Source organism: Eucyclogobius newberryi, unplaced genomic scaffold, assembly GCF_026437365.1.
Source record: "Eucyclogobius newberryi isolate DKJ021-1_F unplaced genomic scaffold, fEucNew1.0.hap1 SCAF_12, whole genome shotgun sequence".
Lineage (NCBI taxonomy): Eukaryota > Metazoa > Chordata > Actinopteri > Gobiiformes > Gobiidae > Eucyclogobius > Eucyclogobius newberryi.
The window spans coordinates 13,285,117-13,305,613 of NW_027315746.1; the positions used below are offsets into that span (position 1 = coordinate 13,285,117).

Here is a 20,497-nt window from a genome sequence, read left to right on the forward strand (position 1 = left end):
GACATTTCATTATGAGTCGTCAGAAATGTGCCTGTAAATGTTTTGGTTGAGGAAAAGACCAAAATAACCCAAACAAGGTTAAAAACTGGTTTCTGCCTTTTTGTGAGAATTATAATAGTTTTAATTACGGTCTTAATATTTCCAATACATCTCCCGACTCTAGAGCAATTTTCCAAGAGCTTTGAGCAGAATTCTCCTCAGTGAATCACTCTACAACCCACATCTCCCTTTTTTCATTGTTTATGGCGAGCACAGATTTAAAGTTGACCCGAGTCCAACCCAAAATCCCGGATGCAGCGGCTGTGCAAACGTGGCCCTGGCTTTGTGCAGCAGGACCATCGTGTCTGAAACGCCGTAGAAAGCCAATATTCCAGCTCGGTAATCCAAATACGCTCCGATCCGGCCGAAACACGGCGCCTTTATGGCCAAACTTTCCTTATTGTGCTGAAAGGAGCACGTGGAATAGGAGCAGTCCAGGCTCCAGGACTTGGCGTTGTGCCCCAGCTTGCTTTCGCCGGCCCCTCCGCTGCGGCTCATGCTTTTGTAGCACACGCCGATGGACACGCCTCCGTTACCGCTCCACTCCACCTCCCAGTAACAGCGGCCCGCCATGCCCGCTCGGCACAGGACCTGGGCCCACGAGGTGAAGCGGTCCGGGTGCTCCGGGTACGACTCGGCCTCGGCCAGAGTGGTGACCCCGCGGCCGCCTTCAAAGAACACCAGGAAGGGGTTCACGGTGTTGGGGTCCAGGGTGAGGTCGTGGTGGTCTGGAGGGAAATGACGAGGAAGGTGTGGTTTTATGAAGGCCACGGGTATTCAGGGTCAAAGATGTGTAGAAAATTAGCTTTACTGTATGTATCTCTTATTCTGTTCAGATTTTGATCAGATTTGTGATGAGTTTTATTTTTGTGGTTCTGACATTTTGTAATTTTGTTTTAAACTTAAATAACAAGATGCATGAAAAAGAAAAAAAACTTGTCAGATGAGATAATCAACATGAATATTTAAGTATTGTAAGTACTTTATTTGCTCAGAAAAACAGAATAATTTTAGATGATGTATGATTAAAAACCTTTAAATAACATGGTGTTTTTTCACATGGGCAATAGCAAAATTGAGAGCCTCATGATCAGGGCAGATATTTCCAAACGTCTGACCTGCTGTTTCTGAACCATCTGGTGTAAAAACAAATGTTTATTGATTTGCTCTATAAGTGGTAACGCGCTAAATCCGATTCAGGAACTTAAAGATAAAACAAAAGTCCAGGCGGAAATGCTTATAAAAGACACATTCAAATAGTGTGAATTTTACTTCCCTCTTTTTTTTTGTGGATTTGGAATACAAATTAATCCCGATTCATCCCAGAATGTTTGATTTGACTAGAAACAAATGGAAGAAAAAAATCACTAAATTCTTTGATGGGTTTGACATTCATCGACATTTTTGAAAAAACAATCTCATTTGGGAGCCCACAATATTTGGACTGCTCTGCACCTCAGCTGAAGCCTGTGTACATGCTGTAGATTATAAAATACAGGCTGTAGAGTAACTGTACGTCTCTGTTGTGTGCTCTACATTCAAACTAACAGAAATCATTACTTACAATGTAGAAAATCAGCTCTCGTTTTTGGCTCAGATTTTGGAACGTCCAGCTCTTTTACTTTTGATGCTGTTGAACAAAAATATAGAAAAAAAAACAATCAACTATACTTTTAAAATGAAAAACCACTTCATTCATACCTTGTGCCGTTTCATAAATGGTCTGGTCGCTCGTTTCCTTCAATGAAATGACTAGAAAAAGAGAAGATGTTGTAAATCAAGCGCCTCGTTTCGGTGTCAAACTTCCTTGACATTTGAGACGCACCTTTATCAGAGATGCGGCCGAATTCTCGTTCCAGGGCGTCGCCCAGAGCCTCCTTGAGGTCGGCCAGCGCTCCCCTCATGGTTTTGTACATCAGATAAGTGAGCACGTCCGTACTGGGCAGCTCCACGCTCTTCGCGGGGAATAGAAGACACTTGGACTTCTGCAAATGCAAAACAAATCGGACACAGATTTGAATACACACGACACCTATGGGGGAAAAAACACCTACGCAAAGTGTGATCCGGGTGCGTTCAAGGGAGTTTAGAGCGTGTCAAAGCATTAAGTGGCATTTACAGCTGGGGACTTACTTGGCTTTCATTTTATTACTTTAAAAAAATAGAATCTCTTTAATCAGTAGTTCCCAAAAGTGTGGTTTAGGGAACTAAACAGAGCAGTTTGACCTTTTAAGCCTCTAATGCAGGGGTGTCCAAACTTTTTTCACAGAGGGTCGCATTTTGAAACTTACACGGAGCAGAGGGACACAAACAACCCAATAATGTTGATTTTTTTTTTATTGAGTTTTTATAGCTCCACGACTTTAATATGACTTGGAACATTAATATTATGTTGGTATAACATCGAAATAATAATAATAATAATAATAATAATAATAATAATAATAACAACTTCTATTTATATAGCGCTTTTCAGTGACCCAAAGACGCTGAACATAATAAAAAAAAGGGGGGGTATTTACAGACAGGGGGGGACAACACGCACAATACACATTAATATACAGATAAAATGAACAAGACAGAAGAAGTAGAGAGAAAAAGATGGGGATGTAACAGGGGGTAGAAGAGTAGGCAATGGGGTAGAGGAGGCTAGGGGTAGGGGAGGTCATAGGCTTGGGTGAAGAGGTATGTTTGAGGCGGGATTTGAATGTTGTGAGTGAGGGAGAGTGGCGGACAGGTTGGGGGAGGGAGTTCCAGAGTCGGGGTGCTGTTCGGGAGAATGCTCTGTCGCCAAAAGTTTTGAGTCGGGATGTTGGTGCAGCCAGGGTGAGAGAGGAGGAGGATCGGAGAGCTCGGGAGGGGCGGTGGGGGATGAGGAGGTCAGACAGGTAGGGGGGGGCAAGGTGGTGAAGAGCTTTGAAGGTGAGGAGGAGTATTTTAAAGTTTATGCGCTGCTTGATGGGGAGCCAGTGGAGAGAGCGGAGAACGGGAGTGATGTGATCACGGGACCGGGTGTGGGTGAGGAGGCGGGCAGCGGAGTTTTGGACCATTTGGAGTCTGTGGAGGGAATGGGAGGAGATGCCAGTGAGGAGGGAGTTGCAGTAGTCGAGGCGGGAGGAGATGAAGGCATGGATGAGGGATTCAGCAGCGGGGAGGGTGAGGCATGGGGGCGGGGAGGGTGAGAAATGCTTTAATCTCTCCAATTTACAACTTTTTGTTGTTTGGACGAACTTGGCAGGAAGCCGGAGGGCCGACAAAAAATGTTCTGAGGGCCGCATTTGGCCCCCGGGCCTTAGTTTGGACATGCCTGCTCTAATGCTATTGAACGTACATGGAAACAGAAGCCCATTGTACAAAAACACTGGAATAAAGTGTATATTTAACAATGATTTTTGGACAACACTGTTTTCCCTATAGAGGAGTGACATTTGTGCATTTCCATCTTCACACTTTATTACCAAAGCTTTGTGTAGGCTCTGTAGTCAAAGGCGGCCGAAAGACAAAGAACTGTGTGAACAAACACATTGTAAATTGCATCAGTTTCCTAATTTCGAAAATTTACAATGGACAAGTTTTAAAAAAGCCATAGAATATCACACAATTATAGAAAAAAGATGGTTTTGGCAAAAAATAACCACTCAGAGAAGTGTACTGGAGCGAGGTCGGAGACATTAACAAACCTATTTGACCATAGTTTATCTGATGAAGTAACATTTAAAAGACTCCTTTATGATCAATATCCGATAAATGTTCTCCATGTATTGCTATTGAGAAATGGAGGGGATTTCGTTGACGTTCATAAATTTTCTTACTTTTCTTTTCGATAACCTTGTTCGCCGCTTTCTTAAAAAGTTGCACCGTGTTACTTTTCAGTCTCCGTGACGATGCGACGGCGTCTCAGCACAGAGCGTCCCTGACCTGTATGAAGTGCACGTGGTCCTCGGTGTGCGACAGCCTCTCCAGCTCGGCCCCGCTCCTCCTCAGCTCGGACAGCTCCCTCTGGACCCTCTCCAGCTGCTCCTCCGCCTGCCCCACGGCCGCCCTCTCCTGGGCCCGAAGAAGCTCCTTCAGCTCGGCGCTCTGCTTCTCTATGGCGCGCACCAGTCTGGAGAAGACGCGCTCGCTCTCCTCCACCACCGCCTCCGTGGAGTGCTGCGGGCCACACCGACACGTCAGGGCTGAGCATACGGACTCATATGAACATACGAACTGCTACTGCAACAAGTCGGGCTGCGTTTAGGCTTTGGGATTTAAGCCTTTTCGATGAGGAAACCCAGGGAGATGCATGCAAACTCCACACAAGTCCATCCAGAGATCTGAACCATCAACCTTCTTCCTGCCACAGTTATGACAGTTATTTATTGGAATTAATGTGTGTGTCAATAATCACAATAATCCTGGCACTAAAACTTGACATTTATAGCTCCGTTTTAAACTTTTAGGATTCGAGAATATTGAAATGTCACGTGAACTCAAACCGTTTCACAAACTAGAAATGGGGTTTGGCATATTACAAAAGGAGGAATAATACAGTATTTTCCGCACTTTAAAAGCGCACTTAAAAGCCTTTAATTTTAAAATGACAGTGCGCCTTATAATCCAGTATATATGTGCCTTATATGTGGATGATTTCTGGTTGTGCTGACTGACCTCAAAGCAATTTTGAGTGGTACACATTTTGTTTTGCTTAATGCACCTTATATATATGCAAAGATTATAAAAAAATAGACCATTCATTGACATTGCGCCTTATAATCCAGTGCGCCTTATAGTGCAGAAAATACGGTAATCAAATATAGCTACTTAATGCCTATAAAACTAACAATATTTTCATTTCATATGTCCGATACCTTGTACAGTAGTTTGGCCATTTTGATCATGCTTAATGTGGGGACAGTCTCAAGCCAGTTCAATTATTAATGTAAGATGGTTTAGATTGTGTTTGATTTGGATGGGACTATTTGTGGGGCGGAAGGATATGGCTCACGTGAGCAGGAAGAAAGGAAAAAGGGCCTTCTCGAGGTTGTTCACGTGTTGCCTATAAAAGTTCGGAGGTGACAATAAAAGCTGTCCTGAGGAGCTGTCCTGCTCCTGGCATCATTCTACACCCAGGATAAAACGTACGCCCGCACGAGAAGGCGTGTCACATTCATTTTAACCTCCTCGTCATCTTTGCAGGGCTTAAATTTACAGTAGGCTTTATATACATGATGGCAAGGCAGAGTATTCTACTTTAAGTCCAACCCATTGAAAATGACCTAAACTTTGACTCAAAATGACCAGAGCATGTTGTGTGTGTCCGTCTGTTCATGTTAAACTCACCTTGAGGTGTTTGATGGCGAATCGCAGCTCCTTCTCGGCCTCCTTCATTTTCTGCACAGACTTCAAAGAGCTCTCCTGCAGTTTTCTCTGATGAGGACAAGCTCAGTATGAGTCCTCGAGGCCACACCATCACGTTTAAACTCATTCAAAGGATTCAAAAGAATGTGGTGCAAGGGAAAGTTTCCACAGCAAGTTATACCCGGTATTGACATTTTGATACAAGGTTTAATATAATGCTGTGTTGAAGGACAAGTTTTCATCAGAGAAATATAATATTGATATTTGTATAGACTTCAGGTTGTTTTCCATGCGCCTGAAGTACGATCACATTAGTCCTGTTCTCAGGTCTCTGCACTGGCTCCTGTGGCTCAGAGAATAGACTTTAAAGCAGCTCTGCTTGTGTACAAGTCTCTCCATGGCCTAGCACCAAAGTACACCTCAGACATGTTAGTGCCATATGAACCATCTCGGACTCTGAGGACCTCAGGGACCGGCCTCCTGCTGGTGCCAGAGTCACGACTAAACATGGACCGGCCTCCTGCTGGTGCCAGAGTCAGGACTAAACATGGACCGGCCTCTTGCTGGTGCCAGAGTCAGGACTAAACATGGACCGGCCTCCTGCTGGTGCCAGAGTCAGGACTAAACATGGACCGGCCTCCTGCTGGTGCCAGAGTCAGGACTAAACATGGACCGGCCTCCTGCTTGTGCCCAGAGTCAGGACTAAACATAGACCGGCCTCCTGCTTGTGCCCAGAGTCATGACTAAACATAGACCGGCCTCCTGTTGGTGCCAGAGTCAGCACTAAACATGAACCGGCCTCCTGCTGGTGCCAGAGTCGCAACTAAACATGGACCGGCCTCCTGCTGGTGCCCAGAGTCATGACTAAACATAGACCGGCCTCCTGCTGGTGCCAGAGTCACGACTAAACATGGACCGGCCTCCTGCTGGTGCCAGAGTCAGCACTAAACATGGACCGGCCTCCTGCTGGTGCCAGAGTCAGGACTAAACATGGACCAGCCTCCTGCTGGTGCCAGAGTCAGGACTAAACATGGACCAGCCTCCTGCTGGTGCCAGAGTCAGCACTGTAGTGGCAAAAATCTCTTGTTAAGACAAAGAAGCAAGTTGTCTCGTTTCAAAAGTAAACTGTTTAATCTTGTGGCTGAATCAGAAAGAAACTCGTGTGGACTCGGCCATTCTCATGGAAGGCCGAGTCCACGCGTCTGTCTCTTGCCTGCTTCCCAAACTGTCTGTCTCCCAAATCCTCCCGTCCCACCTCTGTCCCCTTCCTTAAATCACAGATGGTCACATGACCACACACACACAGAAGTTCCCGGTCACTGGTCTCTCAGGTACAAAGGAACCAAGGAGCAAATGGGACATCAAAGAAACAGTGGTTTCAGGAAGGAGACAGTACATAACATTGGCATTAATTCAATTCACATGTCTTGCCTAGTGTGAAACATAACGTGGGACTTCCAAGCCACTCCAGGAGGTCCGGACATGTAAATTTCCAGGCCGAAAGGGGTTGTCAGGCTGTTAGAACTAAATCTGATTAGAAATAGAATTGAAAGTTAAAAAGTAAAGGGCCAGATTATATTTTTTCCACAACAGCACTAAACATGGACCGGCCTCCTGCTGGTGCCAGAGTCAGCACTAAACATGGACCGGCCTCCTGCTGGTGCCAGAGTCAGCACTAAACATGGACCGGCCTCCTGCTGGTGCCAGAGTCAGGACTAAACATGGACCGGCCTCCTGCTGGTGCTCAGAGTCAGGACTAAACATGGACCGGCCTCCTGCTGGTGCCAGAGTCAGGACTAAACATGGACCGGCCTCCTGCTTGTGCCAGAGTCAGGACTAAACATGGACCAGCCTCCTGCTGGTGCCAGAGTCAGGACTAAACATGGACCGGCCTCCTGCTGGTGCCAGAGTCACGACTAAACATAGACCGGCCTCCTACTGGTGCCAGATTCACGACTAAACATGGACCGGCCTCCTGCTGGTGCCAGAGTCAGCACTAAACATGGACCGGCCTCCTGCTGGTGCCAGAGTCAGCACTAAACATGAACCGGCCTCCTGCTGGTGCCAGAGTCAGGACTAAACATGGACCGGCCTCCTGCTGGTGCTCAGAGTCAGGACTAAACATGGACCGGCCTCCTGCTGGTGCCCAGAGTCACGACTAAACATGGACCGGCCTCCTGCTGGTGCCAGAGTCAGCACTAAACATGGACCGGCCTCCTGTTGGTGCCAGAGTCAGGACTAAACATGGACCGGCCTCCTGTTGGTGCCAGAGTCAGGACTAAACATGGACCGGCCTCCTGCTGATGCCAGAGTCAGGACTAAACATGGAGCGGCCTCCTGCTGGTGCTCAGAGTCAGGACTAAACATGGACCGGCCTCCTGCTGGTGCCAGAGTCAGGACTAAACATGGACCGGCCTCCTGCTGATGCCAGAGTCAGGACTAAACATGGACCGGCCTCCTGCTGGTGCTCAGAGTCAGGACTAAACATGGACCGGCCTCCTGCTGGTGCCAGAGTCAGGACTAAACATGGACCGGCCTCCTGCTGGTGCCAGAGTCAGGACTAAACATGGACCGGCCTCCTGCTGGTGCCAGAGTCAGGACTAAACATGGACCGGCCTCGTGCTGGTGCCAGAGTCAGGACTAAACATGGACCGGCCTAAGTCATGTAAAGCACTTTGATTTACTTACAAACTGTATAAACTGTGCTCAACAAATAAACCTGCCTTTATTATTTTTAGTGATCTGTGATTGGTCCAGAGCTACACAAACAAGGTGGTGTATGAGCTGTGATTGGTTAATATTTATTCACAAAGAAATGCAATTATGAATGTAAACAAGACGGATTGAAATGGATTTTGTGTGTTCAAATAGAAGGATCGTTTTGTTTTTTGCAATGATGTAAACTTTCCACACTACATTTTGAGCAAGTCTAACCAGCAACTATATTTATTAAGACCCATTATGCAATTCCTGTTGATAATGAGCTAAAATTCTGTAAAATATGAATGCATCAACACAGAAAGTCTTATGTTGTTGTAAAAACACTGGTTCAGTTTGTTTTTAATGGACTCTGGTGATGAATGTGTTGAGCCTGGTAAAAGGAGAATGCCATGTCACTGCTAAACAGACTTTTTTATCTATCCATCTATAAAACAATTATTAATTCATGAATGAACATTCATTTGAACTCCCTTGTGGTATGACAGGACCAGGACAGAGCACTGGAAATGCACTCCACTAATACTGCTGTCAAAATTGGGAAAGTAAAAAGTATGGATGTAAAACAATGCTTTAAATCAATCAATATTTTGTACAAAATAGTTATAAATTAAAACTATGTCATGTGTGTTTTCAGTTATGAATTCACTTTTGCAATGAATTTTATTTGTAAAATGATCAGTGTTAAGTAGAAGTGGAAGAGAAGCTGATAACACATTATTGTTCTTCTTTCTGCTTTTCATTTTGTGTTTGCTCATTCTGCATGTCACTGGTGGCCTCTTTTATGCTCTGAATGAAATAACATACAAATCAATGAAAAGGAGCAGCGACAGCAGTGATACTGTGTACTGAGTAACTTCTAAGATTTTAAATGTAGCCAATTACAAATACATATACTAGAATTACAGTTACAAGAAGAGGTTCACAAATCTACTAAAAAAAAAAAAAGTACAATTACCCTAAAAAAACAACAACTCCTCACAGTAACTTAAGTAACTCAGTAATATTTGTAACACTTTCACACTCCTGGACAAAACTGTTATTGGGGAAAGCCAAAAAAAAAAAACCTTATACACTTATTTTTTATTAAGTGTAAGTTTTTTTTTTATATAATATATATAAGAGTTTTTGTTTAATAGCTTTTTGTAAAAGAGTTTTTTAAAAAATTGTATAAGAGATTTTTGTATAAGATATGATTTTTTAAAAAGTTATCCGTTTGTTTGTTGTTTTTTAATTATTATACTTCTGTGCCTTATCCGTTTCTGTACCTAATCTATGTCGCAACACTTTCCCTATTGTGTTTCCCCATTGTGGGACAAATAAAGTCATCTTATCTTATCAAACGCTTCAGAATATGTACCAGACTGGAATGGCATTAGAATCAGCCCCCCCCTCTCTGATGCCCGACCCCCTGGATGACCCCCTGGATGACCCCCTGGATGACCCCCTGGATGACCCCCTGGATGCCCGACCCTCTCTCTGATGCTGGACCCTCTCTCTGATGCTGGACCCTCTCTCTGATGCCGGACCCTCTCTCTGGTGCCGGACCCTCTCTCTGGTGCCCCCCTGAGTGCCCCCCTGAGTGCCCCCCTGGATGCCCACCTGCTGCGCGCTCCTCTCCTCCTCCAGCGGCGCGCTCTCGTGGCCCTTGTGCCGCTCCTTGACGCACAGCGCGCACACGGGCTGCTGCTCCACGCGGCAGAACAGCCTCATCACCTGGTCGTTGTGGAGCGGGCACAGCCTCTCCTTGAACTCCTCCGTGGCCGGGACGAGCCGGTGTCCCCGGTGGAAGCGCTCGTTGTGCGCCTTGAGGTGCGCGGCGCAGAAGGCTCCGGCGCACGTCAGGCACGCGCGCACCGCCGCCGCGCCTCTCCTCCCCGGGCAGACGCTGCACGGCACGTCCCCCGGTTTGCCGCGGCCCGGCGTCGGAGACCGCGAGGAGGAGGAGGAGGAGGAGGGTCGTTTCAGCTGGTCCAGCACCTCCGCCAGCACCGTGTTCCTGCAGAGGAGCGGCTTCGGGTTGAAGACCTGTCGACACTGCGGACAGCTGTACTGACCCTTCTGCTTGGGCCGGTTCCAGTAGTCCTCGATGCAGGCCAGGCAGTAGCTGTGCCCGCACGGGATGGTCACGGGGTCCCGCAACACCTCCAGGCACACGGAGCAGCTGAACTGGTCCTGCTCCACGGAGATGGTCGTGGCTGCCATGTTTGCCCTGAACTCCCCCCGCGGAACCGAAAGTGTGTCCAAACAGGCAAATAGTTCTCTTGGCGCTCTCACGCATGTGCACTGAGGAGTGTCCGGTTACACCTGCGCCTGTTTCCAGCCTCCGCCAATCACAGAGGCGCGCAGGGAACAGCACGCAGGCGCACTAAGCTCTACCTGTGCGTGTAGTATTTGGAGTGTTTACTTTAGTCAGGGTGTTTACAGGTGAAAGGTTCTCACGTGAAACTGCAGCTGAAGATAATATCACACGGTACAAGTAGAATAAAAGAGTATTAAAAGAGTAAATGGTCAAAATAAATAAAGTATAGTTGGTTTTCACAGGTGGGTTTAGGCATAACAGTTACATTTATGTTACTCTGTTTTTACATGAGTCATATTTTTTAATAACGTTGGGTTTCTATAGTTTCCGGACTCTTTTCACAGGTGAAATGTGGACAGATAAGTCAATATTCTCACCTTTGCCTGCACTTTAAAATAATATAACTGAAGTTGAAGTAAATGTAGTGATCAAATAAGACACAAGAGAAGAGTGAAGAAAAAAATCTGTAATAAAATACATTTGATGGACATAGGACTGAATGGGACTATTGTTTTGGAGTTCATGTGCATTTTTTTTTATTTTTTTTTTAACCAAATGTTTTCTCTCTGGTCTTGCCAAGTTTGTTTTTGTTGTTCTATGTTTTTAATTTTGAAAAATACATTTGGACTTGTAGCTTACTGAACACACTCAGGAGTCAGGGCAGTTATTCAGTTACATTTACTTGAGTAACTTTTTGAGGAAACTGCACTCTGAGTAGTTTCCATAGCCTCAACTCTAAGTAAAAGCGTTGGCTTCTCTTCCCACTGTAAAAGAGTAAATGTGTGGGCGACAAAAGCATAACGCTGACAATATGAAATCATTTGAACATTTTCGTTTCTTGCGTCGCTCCTTCAGATATTTTAATTTAAATATTTTGTGAGGTCTCTTTTAGAAATACCAGATTCTGAGCATGATTTTGTCCTTCAAATTTTCAAATATATAAAATTACATTGCATCCAGGCAGTTACTCATCATATTTCCCCCATTCCTGGACCACTACTTTGCACTTCTACTTACAGGTACTTATCAGTATTATTTTGAAGTAACTTGAATCTTTAGCTTGTGTTTTAAATGTTAAACGTAGTTAGTGATGTTCAAAGTGTTCTCACGTTGGCCCTGCAGTTTAAGCTGAAGTAAAGTCCAAATAAAAACGAATAGGAAGAGTAAAAAGAGCAAATATTCGGTTGAAAACGACTTACTTAGAACTGAATAAATCGTACAGACTGAGAGTGAATCTTGCCCTTTTGGCGCCCGGGCCTCCGCCACGACCACCGCCCGCTGCCAAAAGTACAACTCAAGAGTCCCGGCTCGTAAATACTACGCAGTAAAGTACATTTTGGATGGGAGCGATTCGAGTGCGAGTTACAAACGTGGAGTATAAAACAAACGCATCAGACCGTGACTCACAATTCAGTTGTTTTATTATCACTGCGAGACGCTGGCGCACACAGGGAAAAGTTAGAACGTCTTATAAATCTCATCAACAAGAAAAGATACGCTTTGATCCAAAAGTTTTCATAAGAACACTGTTTTTTTCTTTCTTTCTGCACGAATGTGATGTAGAAATCAGGCAATTATTTCAACCCATTAACTATTTTAATGTCACAAAATAAATACAAATATAAATTGATAATAAAATGTATATATAAAAAAAACTATAAATGAATTCACACTAAAAGCAAAATACTTAAGACAAAGTTGAAATTATGAATGGGCTCAGTTTTTTCTGCTTGAATCCAAAATACGCTGCATGTGGTGTTTCAGTCCGGCAAGAGTGTTCATTAAAAAAATAAAGCCGTAATAAACATTTCTTCTATTTCCTCCTTGGATGGCTGCGTCGCTGGTGCCGCTGTCTCGACCCAAGGGAAAGTTTGACGGAGCCTGGGGGAAAAAACATGTTTCAAATTCAACTTTATTCATTTTGAATCTCAAATGACAGTGTGCAGCGCTTCTGTGTCGTCGCAGTCAAATAAAGACTCTGGTGTATTCTCCCTCAGAGTCTTAGAAAACAACCTGGACTATACATTGGCATAACAAAATCACACATTGTTGCTCATTGTGTCGTCCTAAACATAAATAGTAATTACACAGACCAAAAATAAAATGTATTCATGGGTTTCAGCTTCAGCGTGTTATCAGTTTGAGGACTTTTCTCCCATTCAAAAAGTTATAATGTTCTGTTTTTTTTTTGTTTTTTTGATTTTTGAAGACTCCAAAAAACAAAAGTGCAATTGCATTTTTTCCTAACTTTTCCTCCAGCTAATAATGTGACTCTTATTTTGGATAACATTTATTTTCTGAGGATGCCTTATTATTCTTAAAACGATTTCAGATTTATCCCTTTAGTTTTTGCTTTCTCTGGCCCTGCCTTGTTTGTTTTGTTTTTGTTTATTCTGTGGTTGTTTTTTTGTTTTTAACTGTAAAAAAATAAAAAATAAAAAAATAAAAAAAATATTATATATATAATTATTTATATATATAATATATATAATATATTATATATATATATATATATATATATATATATATATTATATTATATATAAAAAATAAAACTATAAATGTATTTATTTCTCAACATTTCAACATTCTCTATCAAAAAACATAACTTTTGTACATTCTGGCTTTAAACTATAATGTATCTTTAAACATCTCTTAAGACACAGTAGAAATCATGACATAATCGCTGACTAATCATCAACTACAAAAACCTTAATTTTTGTCTCATTTTGAATTTTTAACTACATTTCGAATACTAAAAATGGAGCATAGGTGTTAATATAGGTGCTCTTACACTGTACTTTCTCTGCTAAAGATAAAGACCTTTATTATAAAACATTCAGCTGCGCGTGGTAGAACCTGGTCTTACCGGGCGTCGGGCTGAAGACAAAGTTGGACACGGCCGGAGCCGGGTTGAGAAACGGGTTGAGGGGATTCACCGGGTGCTGGTCTAAACCCACTGGGAGATTCACCGCTGGAACAAAGAAACCCAAAAGTCAGCGGCAAAACTGACAACAAAGTGTTTATTCTGTGGTTGTTTTTTTGTTTTTAACTGTAAAAAACAGAACTAATACTGCAGGACTTTCTCACACGCTCAGCAAAACCAGACAGTAAACAAGGTGAGGGAGACAGGACGGAGCAGGTAAACAAAGCTAAATATAGTCAGTGAGAAGAACTTTATTGTACAAGCTTAAATAACACATCAAATGAATAAAATATAAAGGACAATGTTGTTTAGTTCAGTGGTGACAGAAGCAGTTAGCGCTTCTATTTGTTACTTAAAGATTAAACGTAAAGATACAGGAGCAAAAGAAGTATCACATTTTTAAAAATCTACTGATCATTCATTAAAAGAATTATTAAAAGCATTAATATTTTACTATTTTACTAAGTTGCACAGATTTCGCAAACTATTAGTGTCAACAACTGATCTTGATGAATAATTGTCCAGATGTTTAGGTCAGAAGCTATTTTCATGGTCATTTTTACCCATGAGGCCTTGTTTTGTTTGCTCAAAGCCTTCACTCAGAAATGTAGGCAAGATGTTCCCATAAATGTACTAAAAATACATTTAAAAAGGCCTCGGCCATTTCAGCAGATCTAAAACCATAAGAAACAATACGACAGTTGCACTGTTACGATCCACCTCTGATTTTGGAGGAATTTAGAGATGCATCCATTAGAAACTACATTCACATTTGCGTCTGTCATTAACTCTATAAAGCCCTTAGCTAATCGGCAGATGTCTCTTCTTTTAAACCAGTGGTTCTTAACCTGGGTTCGATCGAACCCCAGGGGTTCGGCGGAGGTCAAAACACACATCAGACCCATATGATTCGTGCTGCAGGGAATTTGGTGCGCTCAGTAGTCGACTTGTGACTGTCGTGATGGTACGTCTTGTGATTTCTTTCTTAATATTTTAGATTGAATCAAAGCCCACCTTTCTGGGCAACATCTTGGTACCAGCTGCACCTAAAAGGATCAAAAGGACTAGGGAAATCCCCCAGAATCTAACTTATATCAAAACCCCTTTTGGGATAAAACTGGCCTCCATCACCCCCATCCTCAAAAAACCCACCCTAGACTCCGCCAACCTCTCCAACTACCGCCCCATCTCCAACCTGCCGTTCCTCTCAAAAACGCTGGAACGCATCGTCGCCGCCCAACTTCACACCCACCTCCAGTCAAACAACCTCTATGAACCCCTCCAATCTGGCTTCCGCCCACTTCACAGCACTGAAACAGCCCTGGTCAAAGTACTCAACGATCTCCTCACCTCTGCAGACTCCGGGGCCCTCAACATCCTGTTACTACTAGACCTCAGCGCAGCCTTTGACACTATAAACCATTCCATCCTCCTACAAAGGCTGCGCCAACTGGGTGTTGAGGGCTCTGCACTTGACTGGCTCACATCCTACCTCACCAACAGGCAAGAGTTCATTTCCCTCTCCGGTCACTCATCCACCCTCTCCCCAGTAACGCAGGGGGTCCCCCAGGGCTCAGTCCTCGGCCCCCTCCTCTTCATCTGCTACATCTTCCCCCTTGGTCACATCCTCCACCAACTCAACCTGGACTTTCACTGCTACGCTGACGACACCCAGATATACCTCACCACCAAATCCACCCAAAACCCTCCCCTCAGCCACATTGAAACCTGCATCTCTACAATAAAATCATGGCTCACTCTCAACTTCCTCAAACTGAACAGTGACAAAACAGAGCTCCTCCTCATTGGCACCAAATCCACTCTCAATAAAACTGGTCCCTTTTCACTCAGCATCGACACCTCGACCATCACCCCCTCTACCCTGGTACGCAATCTCGGTGTCATCATGGACCCCACCCTCTCCTTCACTCCCCATGTCAGCCACATTGTCAAGACCTCATACTTCCACCTCCGCCGCATCGCCAAAATCCGACACTGCCTCACCCTCCCCGCTGCTGAATCCCTCATCCATGCCTTCATCTCCTCCCGCCTCGACTACTGCAACTCCCTCCTCACTGGCATCTCCTCCCATTCCCTCCATAGACTCCAAATGGTCCAAAACTCCGCTGCCTTTTGTTGTGAAAATGACACGAGTGTGGCAGAAGTCACACTCATGCAGTAAATATTCATTATTATGTTTTTTGTGTGAAAATCATGTTTTGATGATTTTATTCTTTTAACACAGTGATGTTGATGCACGGTTCATTTTGTGCACCAGTCAAATATATACCGATGTTTTGAATTCTGTGGCCCCGCCCCCATGTATGAACCTGACACCCCACAACTGAGACATAACTATGATAACATACCTTATCATATTATCTTTCTTTAAAATCTGTTTTTCTTGGATTAATTGTTTTGTGGGCCGTCAGGTTTGTGCATGGGGCCACAGAATTTGAAAAAAAATAATATAACATTTTTCCAATTAAGAAGGGTTCGGTGAATGTGCATATGAAACTGGTGGGGTTCAGTACCTCCAAAAAGGTTAAGAACCACTGTTTTAAACCTTTAGGAAACACTGTTTATAACTCACCTTGTGCCTGTGCTACGTCTGTGTCCTCCACAACGATGGGCTGAGCCGTCTCCAGCGGCGCGCCCACGTCGTTCACTGGACCCACGATCACCACGCCTCTCACTGAAAAGGAAACCACAATCGGGATGTTTTAGGGATCGTTTACTTTATTGATTTGGTAGGAACTAAATAAATCATTAGAAACCATGAAAATCTGACTTTTTATGCTACATTACTTTCATTTTTGTCATTCATAAAGCATTTACTAAAGGTCATTTATTACATTCCCGAAGTGTGTGCGCGTGTGTGTGTGTGGGGACATTGTTGTTGTTTTTAATATTTTATTGCTTGGTTACAGTATAGTACAGAAAAATTAGGTCAAAAAGCAAAATAAACCTGACCCCTGATCAATAAACGTGAAGAATTGTGAAGTCATAATGTTTCTTCGACACTAAAATGTGATATTGTGAGGTCGCTAGACAGGATTCCATCAGAAAACCAGAGCAACACGAACTGCACCTGAATAGAACAAGCGAGAGAGCGGCACTGAACTGGCTCAGAAAGCGGCTCGGACTTGAGCTGTGAGTGTTTTGTTGAGAGGGAAGTAGAAGTGTCCACTGCGTTTACCTTTCTCGTAGATGCTGACAAAGCCGCCCTGGCACACTTCCTGCAGCAGGCCCTTGAAGTCGGACACTGCGGTCATCACGGGGCCGAAGGTGAGGCTCGGGTCAGAGGCGATGGGCGGTAATACAGAGAGGACGGGGGGCGGGGCCACGGACTGGCAGTTCTACAGGACAAGGACATGAATGTCAGGGACTTTTCTTGTGTAGAGGGAGGGGACAAAATGTGACAGGTAGAACTTCACTACAGCATAAACATTATATCACACAAACATACCAATACAGGTCATGTACATAAAAGCTTTTTTTTTTACTTAAAAGGGCACTATCTAACTTTCCATCACATTCAACACTTATTTCTTATAAATAGTATTGCTTTGCTTGAATTGTTATCGTTCATAGGTTCCAGAATGAAGAGAAATAAGCACTGTTGCCGTAGCGATTAGGCATTTAAAACAAAACATGTCTTTTGAATGGGAAAATTTTGCATATAACTCAAACTGAAGCTAAAGCCCATGAATAAACATATCTAACGTTCATTTATTCAACTCCAGGCATTTTAGCTCGAATAAATGCTTGGTTTGTTGGATCAGCTGCTTGTCTCCATGGAGATTACTCTTACTTTACTGCCACCGAGAGGAACATCACAGGTAAAACAACATCTCCATGGAGAAAACAGCATTTTGGAATTTGAACCCTCCACGTAAAAAAACAATTGCACATAGTGTCCCTTTAATATAATAAAATAATAATACATAAATATAAATTAACATAGATAAATACATATTAAATAAATGAAAAATCCATCATTTTTTCTTAAAACATGATTGTCTAGTAATAACATAATATGACAGTGAACAAATAATGTAAATCTACCTTTTTCTGACGACCAACCACACATTATTACAAGGACGAGACACTCCCTTTGCCTAAGGACACAACAGCAGAACGCAAAGCAGAACGAACACACAAGTCTTAACTTCCTAAGACAACTACGCCCCCGTTTTCAGTTAAAAGTTGATTCACGGATGGGAATAAACTGAGCAGATCACCCTCAGCTAAAATGTCGAGACGTCCCGTTACCTGTAAGAAGCTGATGTGGTCGTCGGTCAGAGACAGTTTGTCCAGCTCGGCCTCGGTCCTCTTCAGCTCAGCGATCTCTTTCAGAATCCTGTCCAGCAGCTGCTCGGCCTGACCGACCGCCGTCTTCTCCTGCGCTTTGATCAGCTCTCGCACCTCGAAGCGCTTCAGCTCGATCGACCGGATCAGCTCTGTGAAAACGCGGTCCGTCTCCTCCACGAAGCCGCGGGCAGAGCGCTGAGGGCGAGACGAACACCAACAGAGACGAGGTTTTGAAGGAACGTTTTTTATCCAACGGTGCGAAATGAGAATTGAAACGTCGGGTTTAGGAGTTTGGCCTTACAGTGAGGGAGCAGACAGCCTGCTTTAGTTCATGAGCGTCTCTTTCCTTTTGTTGGATTTGCAGCTGTGAGTTCTGTATCATCTCCCCAAGCTGCATCTGCAAAGGTGACAGGAAAAGTTCAGTCAATTAAAAATCATAAAGCAAACGTGACATTCTCTAAAACATGTCATTTTCATACAATTGTCAAACAGGAATCTTCTTATCTCTAATCATAATCAATCGCGGCCATACCACGCCGAGAGCGCTTGATCTCGTCTGATCCAATCAATCATTACTCATTATGACTCAATGCAAAGTGCACTTAATCAAACACTTGTCGCCCACGTGTTGTTGCGACACAAAGAGAGCAGAAGAGCTTATCGCGTAAAGAAAGTCACAATTACACACATACAAGCTGAAGTATAGCCTACCGTACACTGTTACCCTGAGTAACATTTGAATACAATTGTACTGGTCAGTAGTTTTCAGACACCATGTTGTATTTAAGTAAACCTTTTAGTTTCTTTCCACTGTGAGCGAGCGTACGATGACCAAAGCTTTACGTAGACAATTATAACAGATTTGTTTTTCTTGTACCACGCCTTTAGAGACAAGATTTAGTTTTTCACTGGTCTAGGTACATTTGAAAATACCAGATTAAGTGTATCAATTCATTTTACATTAACTTCAAATAGTAAATCACATCACTCTTACTTGAGCAGCAGTCCACCCCAAATACCTTTAGTAACGTTTTGTCCCACTATGTACTTCCTTTTGAGTAACATTATTGATGCATTTACAATGTTTTGCTACTGTACACCAGGTTTGGAGGCCATTCCTGTGCAGGTTTGGAGGCCATTCCTGTGCAGGTTTTGGGGCCATTCCTGTGCAGGTTTGGAGGCCATTCCTGTGCAGGTTTGGGGGCCATTCCTGTGCAGGTTTTGGGGCCATTCCTGTGCAGGTTTGGAGGCCATTCCTGTGCAGGTTTGGGGGCCATTCCTGTGCAGGTTTTGGGGCCATTCCTGTGCAGGTTTTGGAGGCCATTCCTGTGCAGGTTTTGGATTCCTGTGCAGGTTTGGGGGCCATTCCTGTGCAGGTTTTTTAGGGATGACGCTCTGCCCAGACACTCACCCGTTTGTCCTGCATCTCCACCTCCACCAGCACCGTGTCGTGGCCCTTGTGCTCGTCCGTGAGGCACAGGTAGCAGATGCACTGTCCGTCCGCGCGGCAGAACACCTCCAGCAGCTTGTCGTGCCGGGGACAGATCGTCTCCTGCAGGTCCCGGGCGGCGGACACCAGCTTGTGCTTCTTGAAGGCGGCGGAGTCGTAGTGCGGCGCCAGGTGGTGGTCGCAGTACGAGGCCAGGCACACCAGGCACGACTTGACCGCCTTGTTTTTCTTCCCCGTGCACACGTCGCACGCCACGTCTCCGGCTTCTGCGGCGGTCGGGCTCGGGACAGCAGTAGCGGTAGCGGTAGCGGTAGCGGCAGAAGGCACCTCTTGCAGTCTAGTGTTCTTAAATCTCTCCACCACGTCTGCTAACATGGTGTTTCTCGCGAGCACGGGCCTCGGGGTGAAGCACTGCCTGCACTGGGGACACGCGAAAATGCCCAGGTAGTCGTCCTGGTCCCAGTAGTTTTGGATGCAGATGGAGCAGTAGCTGTGCCCGCACGGGATGGTCACGGGGCTCCGGAGCACGTCCAGGCAGATCGAACAGTTGAATTGGTCCTTGTCCAACACGAGCCCGGCCTGAGCCATGATGGTCGCAGCGGCGGAACCGTCGACGGAGAAACTGGGCGAAAACACAAGAGAAACCCCCAGACTCTTCTTCTTCTTTGGTGTTTTATCGCTGTTGTTGTTGTTGGTATCCAAGTGTTACATTACCGCCACCTACTGTAGTTATACGTGTTAATCTTTACTTTGTTTTTTTAGACTTTTTTGCTCAGTTGACAGCTCTGTAAAGCAACTCTGATCACACACGTCATTTAGGAGCGAGCCACTATGATCACGTACGTCACGCAGCAGCAGCAGCAGCGTGTGTTCCGGCGGTCTTTCAAAATATGCCGTGCGGTGAGAACGAGCGACGGCGCACGCGATAAAATAACCGTTTTATTTTGAAAGACCGCCAGGAAACACGCCGCTCCTAAGTGATAAATTTGGTCATGTTGGCTTTGAGACAGCTGCGGTGGCTTTGTTTACAGGAAGCGAGGGGTGGGGTTAAACTTACGTCAGCGGAAGTACAACCGAATTTAAAGCTTTTTTTGTTTTACAGCGTTTAACTTTTTAAATGTATTTTGTATATCGCCGTTCTTATTTTGTTTGTGAATTGTTTATTTCAATAAATGTGTTTTCCCTGTATGTTTCGAGATTGCTGCCATAACAATTTAAACTTAATACATATCTATACATATTCAAAAATATGAAATTTCCCCGTGTGTGGACAATAAAGGAATATCTTATCTTTTGAATCATAAACTACATTAATATAAACTGTTGTCTGTTTTGAATGGGAATGGTATTTGGAGGATTGTTGTTCAAATGACAACCCTTTTCCCTTGCATTTTTGTAAGAAACCCAAA

General features: G+C 44.2%; 2 protein-coding genes across 2 annotated transcripts; both read right to left on the reverse strand.

Moving 5' to 3' along the window:
• Positions 1-177: 177 nt before the first annotated feature.
• On the reverse strand, positions 178-10,302 carry LOC140356101 (tripartite motif-containing protein 16-like protein). Its single transcript, XM_072440843.1, has 7 exons — positions 9,700-10,302; positions 5,362-5,448; positions 3,958-4,191; positions 1,865-2,024; positions 1,741-1,791; positions 1,604-1,669; positions 178-767 (listed from the first exon to the last, which is right to left on the reverse strand). Exons 1-7 carry the CDS (start codon positions 10,300-10,302, stop codon positions 241-243), a joined length of 1,728 nt encoding a protein of 575 aa, XP_072296944.1. The 3' UTR covers positions 178-240.
• Positions 10,303-12,105: 1,803 nt separating this feature from the next.
• On the reverse strand, positions 12,106-19,751 carry ftr67 (finTRIM family, member 67). Its single transcript, XM_072440844.1, has 7 exons — positions 19,050-19,751; positions 17,940-18,035; positions 17,600-17,833; positions 16,524-16,683; positions 15,918-16,019; positions 13,268-13,372; positions 12,106-12,280 (listed from the first exon to the last, which is right to left on the reverse strand). The coding sequence occupies exons 1-7, from the start codon at positions 19,674-19,676 to the stop codon at positions 12,213-12,215; spliced, it is 1,392 nt and encodes a 463-aa protein (XP_072296945.1). The 5' UTR covers positions 19,677-19,751; the 3' UTR covers positions 12,106-12,212.
• Positions 19,752-20,497: the final 746 nt, after the last annotated feature.

Bases quoted from the DNA above. Each gene is read 5' to 3' on its own strand.
- LOC140356101 (XM_072440843.1), bottom strand. From the start codon at position 10,302: ATGGCAGCCACGACCATCTCCGTGGAGCAGGACCAGTTCAGCTGCTCC. The intron at 5,449-9,699 runs GTGGGCATCCAG...TGTCCTCATCAG, and splicing joins AGGAGAGGAGCGCGCAGCAG to AGAAAACTGCAGGAGAGCTC. The intron at 768-1,603 runs GTAAGTAATGAT...ATTTCCCTCCAG, and splicing joins GAGAGCTGATTTTCTACATT to ACCACCACGACCTCACCCTG.
- ftr67 (XM_072440844.1), bottom strand. From the start codon at position 19,676: ATGGCTCAGGCCGGGCTCGTGTTGGACAAGGACCAATTCAACTGTTCG. The intron at 18,036-19,049 runs GTGAGTGTCTGG...TCACCTTTGCAG, and splicing joins TGGAGATGCAGGACAAACGG to ATGCAGCTTGGGGAGATGAT. The intron at 16,684-17,599 runs GTAACGGGACGT...CTTGTCCTGTAG, and splicing joins ACCACATCAGCTTCTTACAG to AACTGCCAGTCCGTGGCCCC.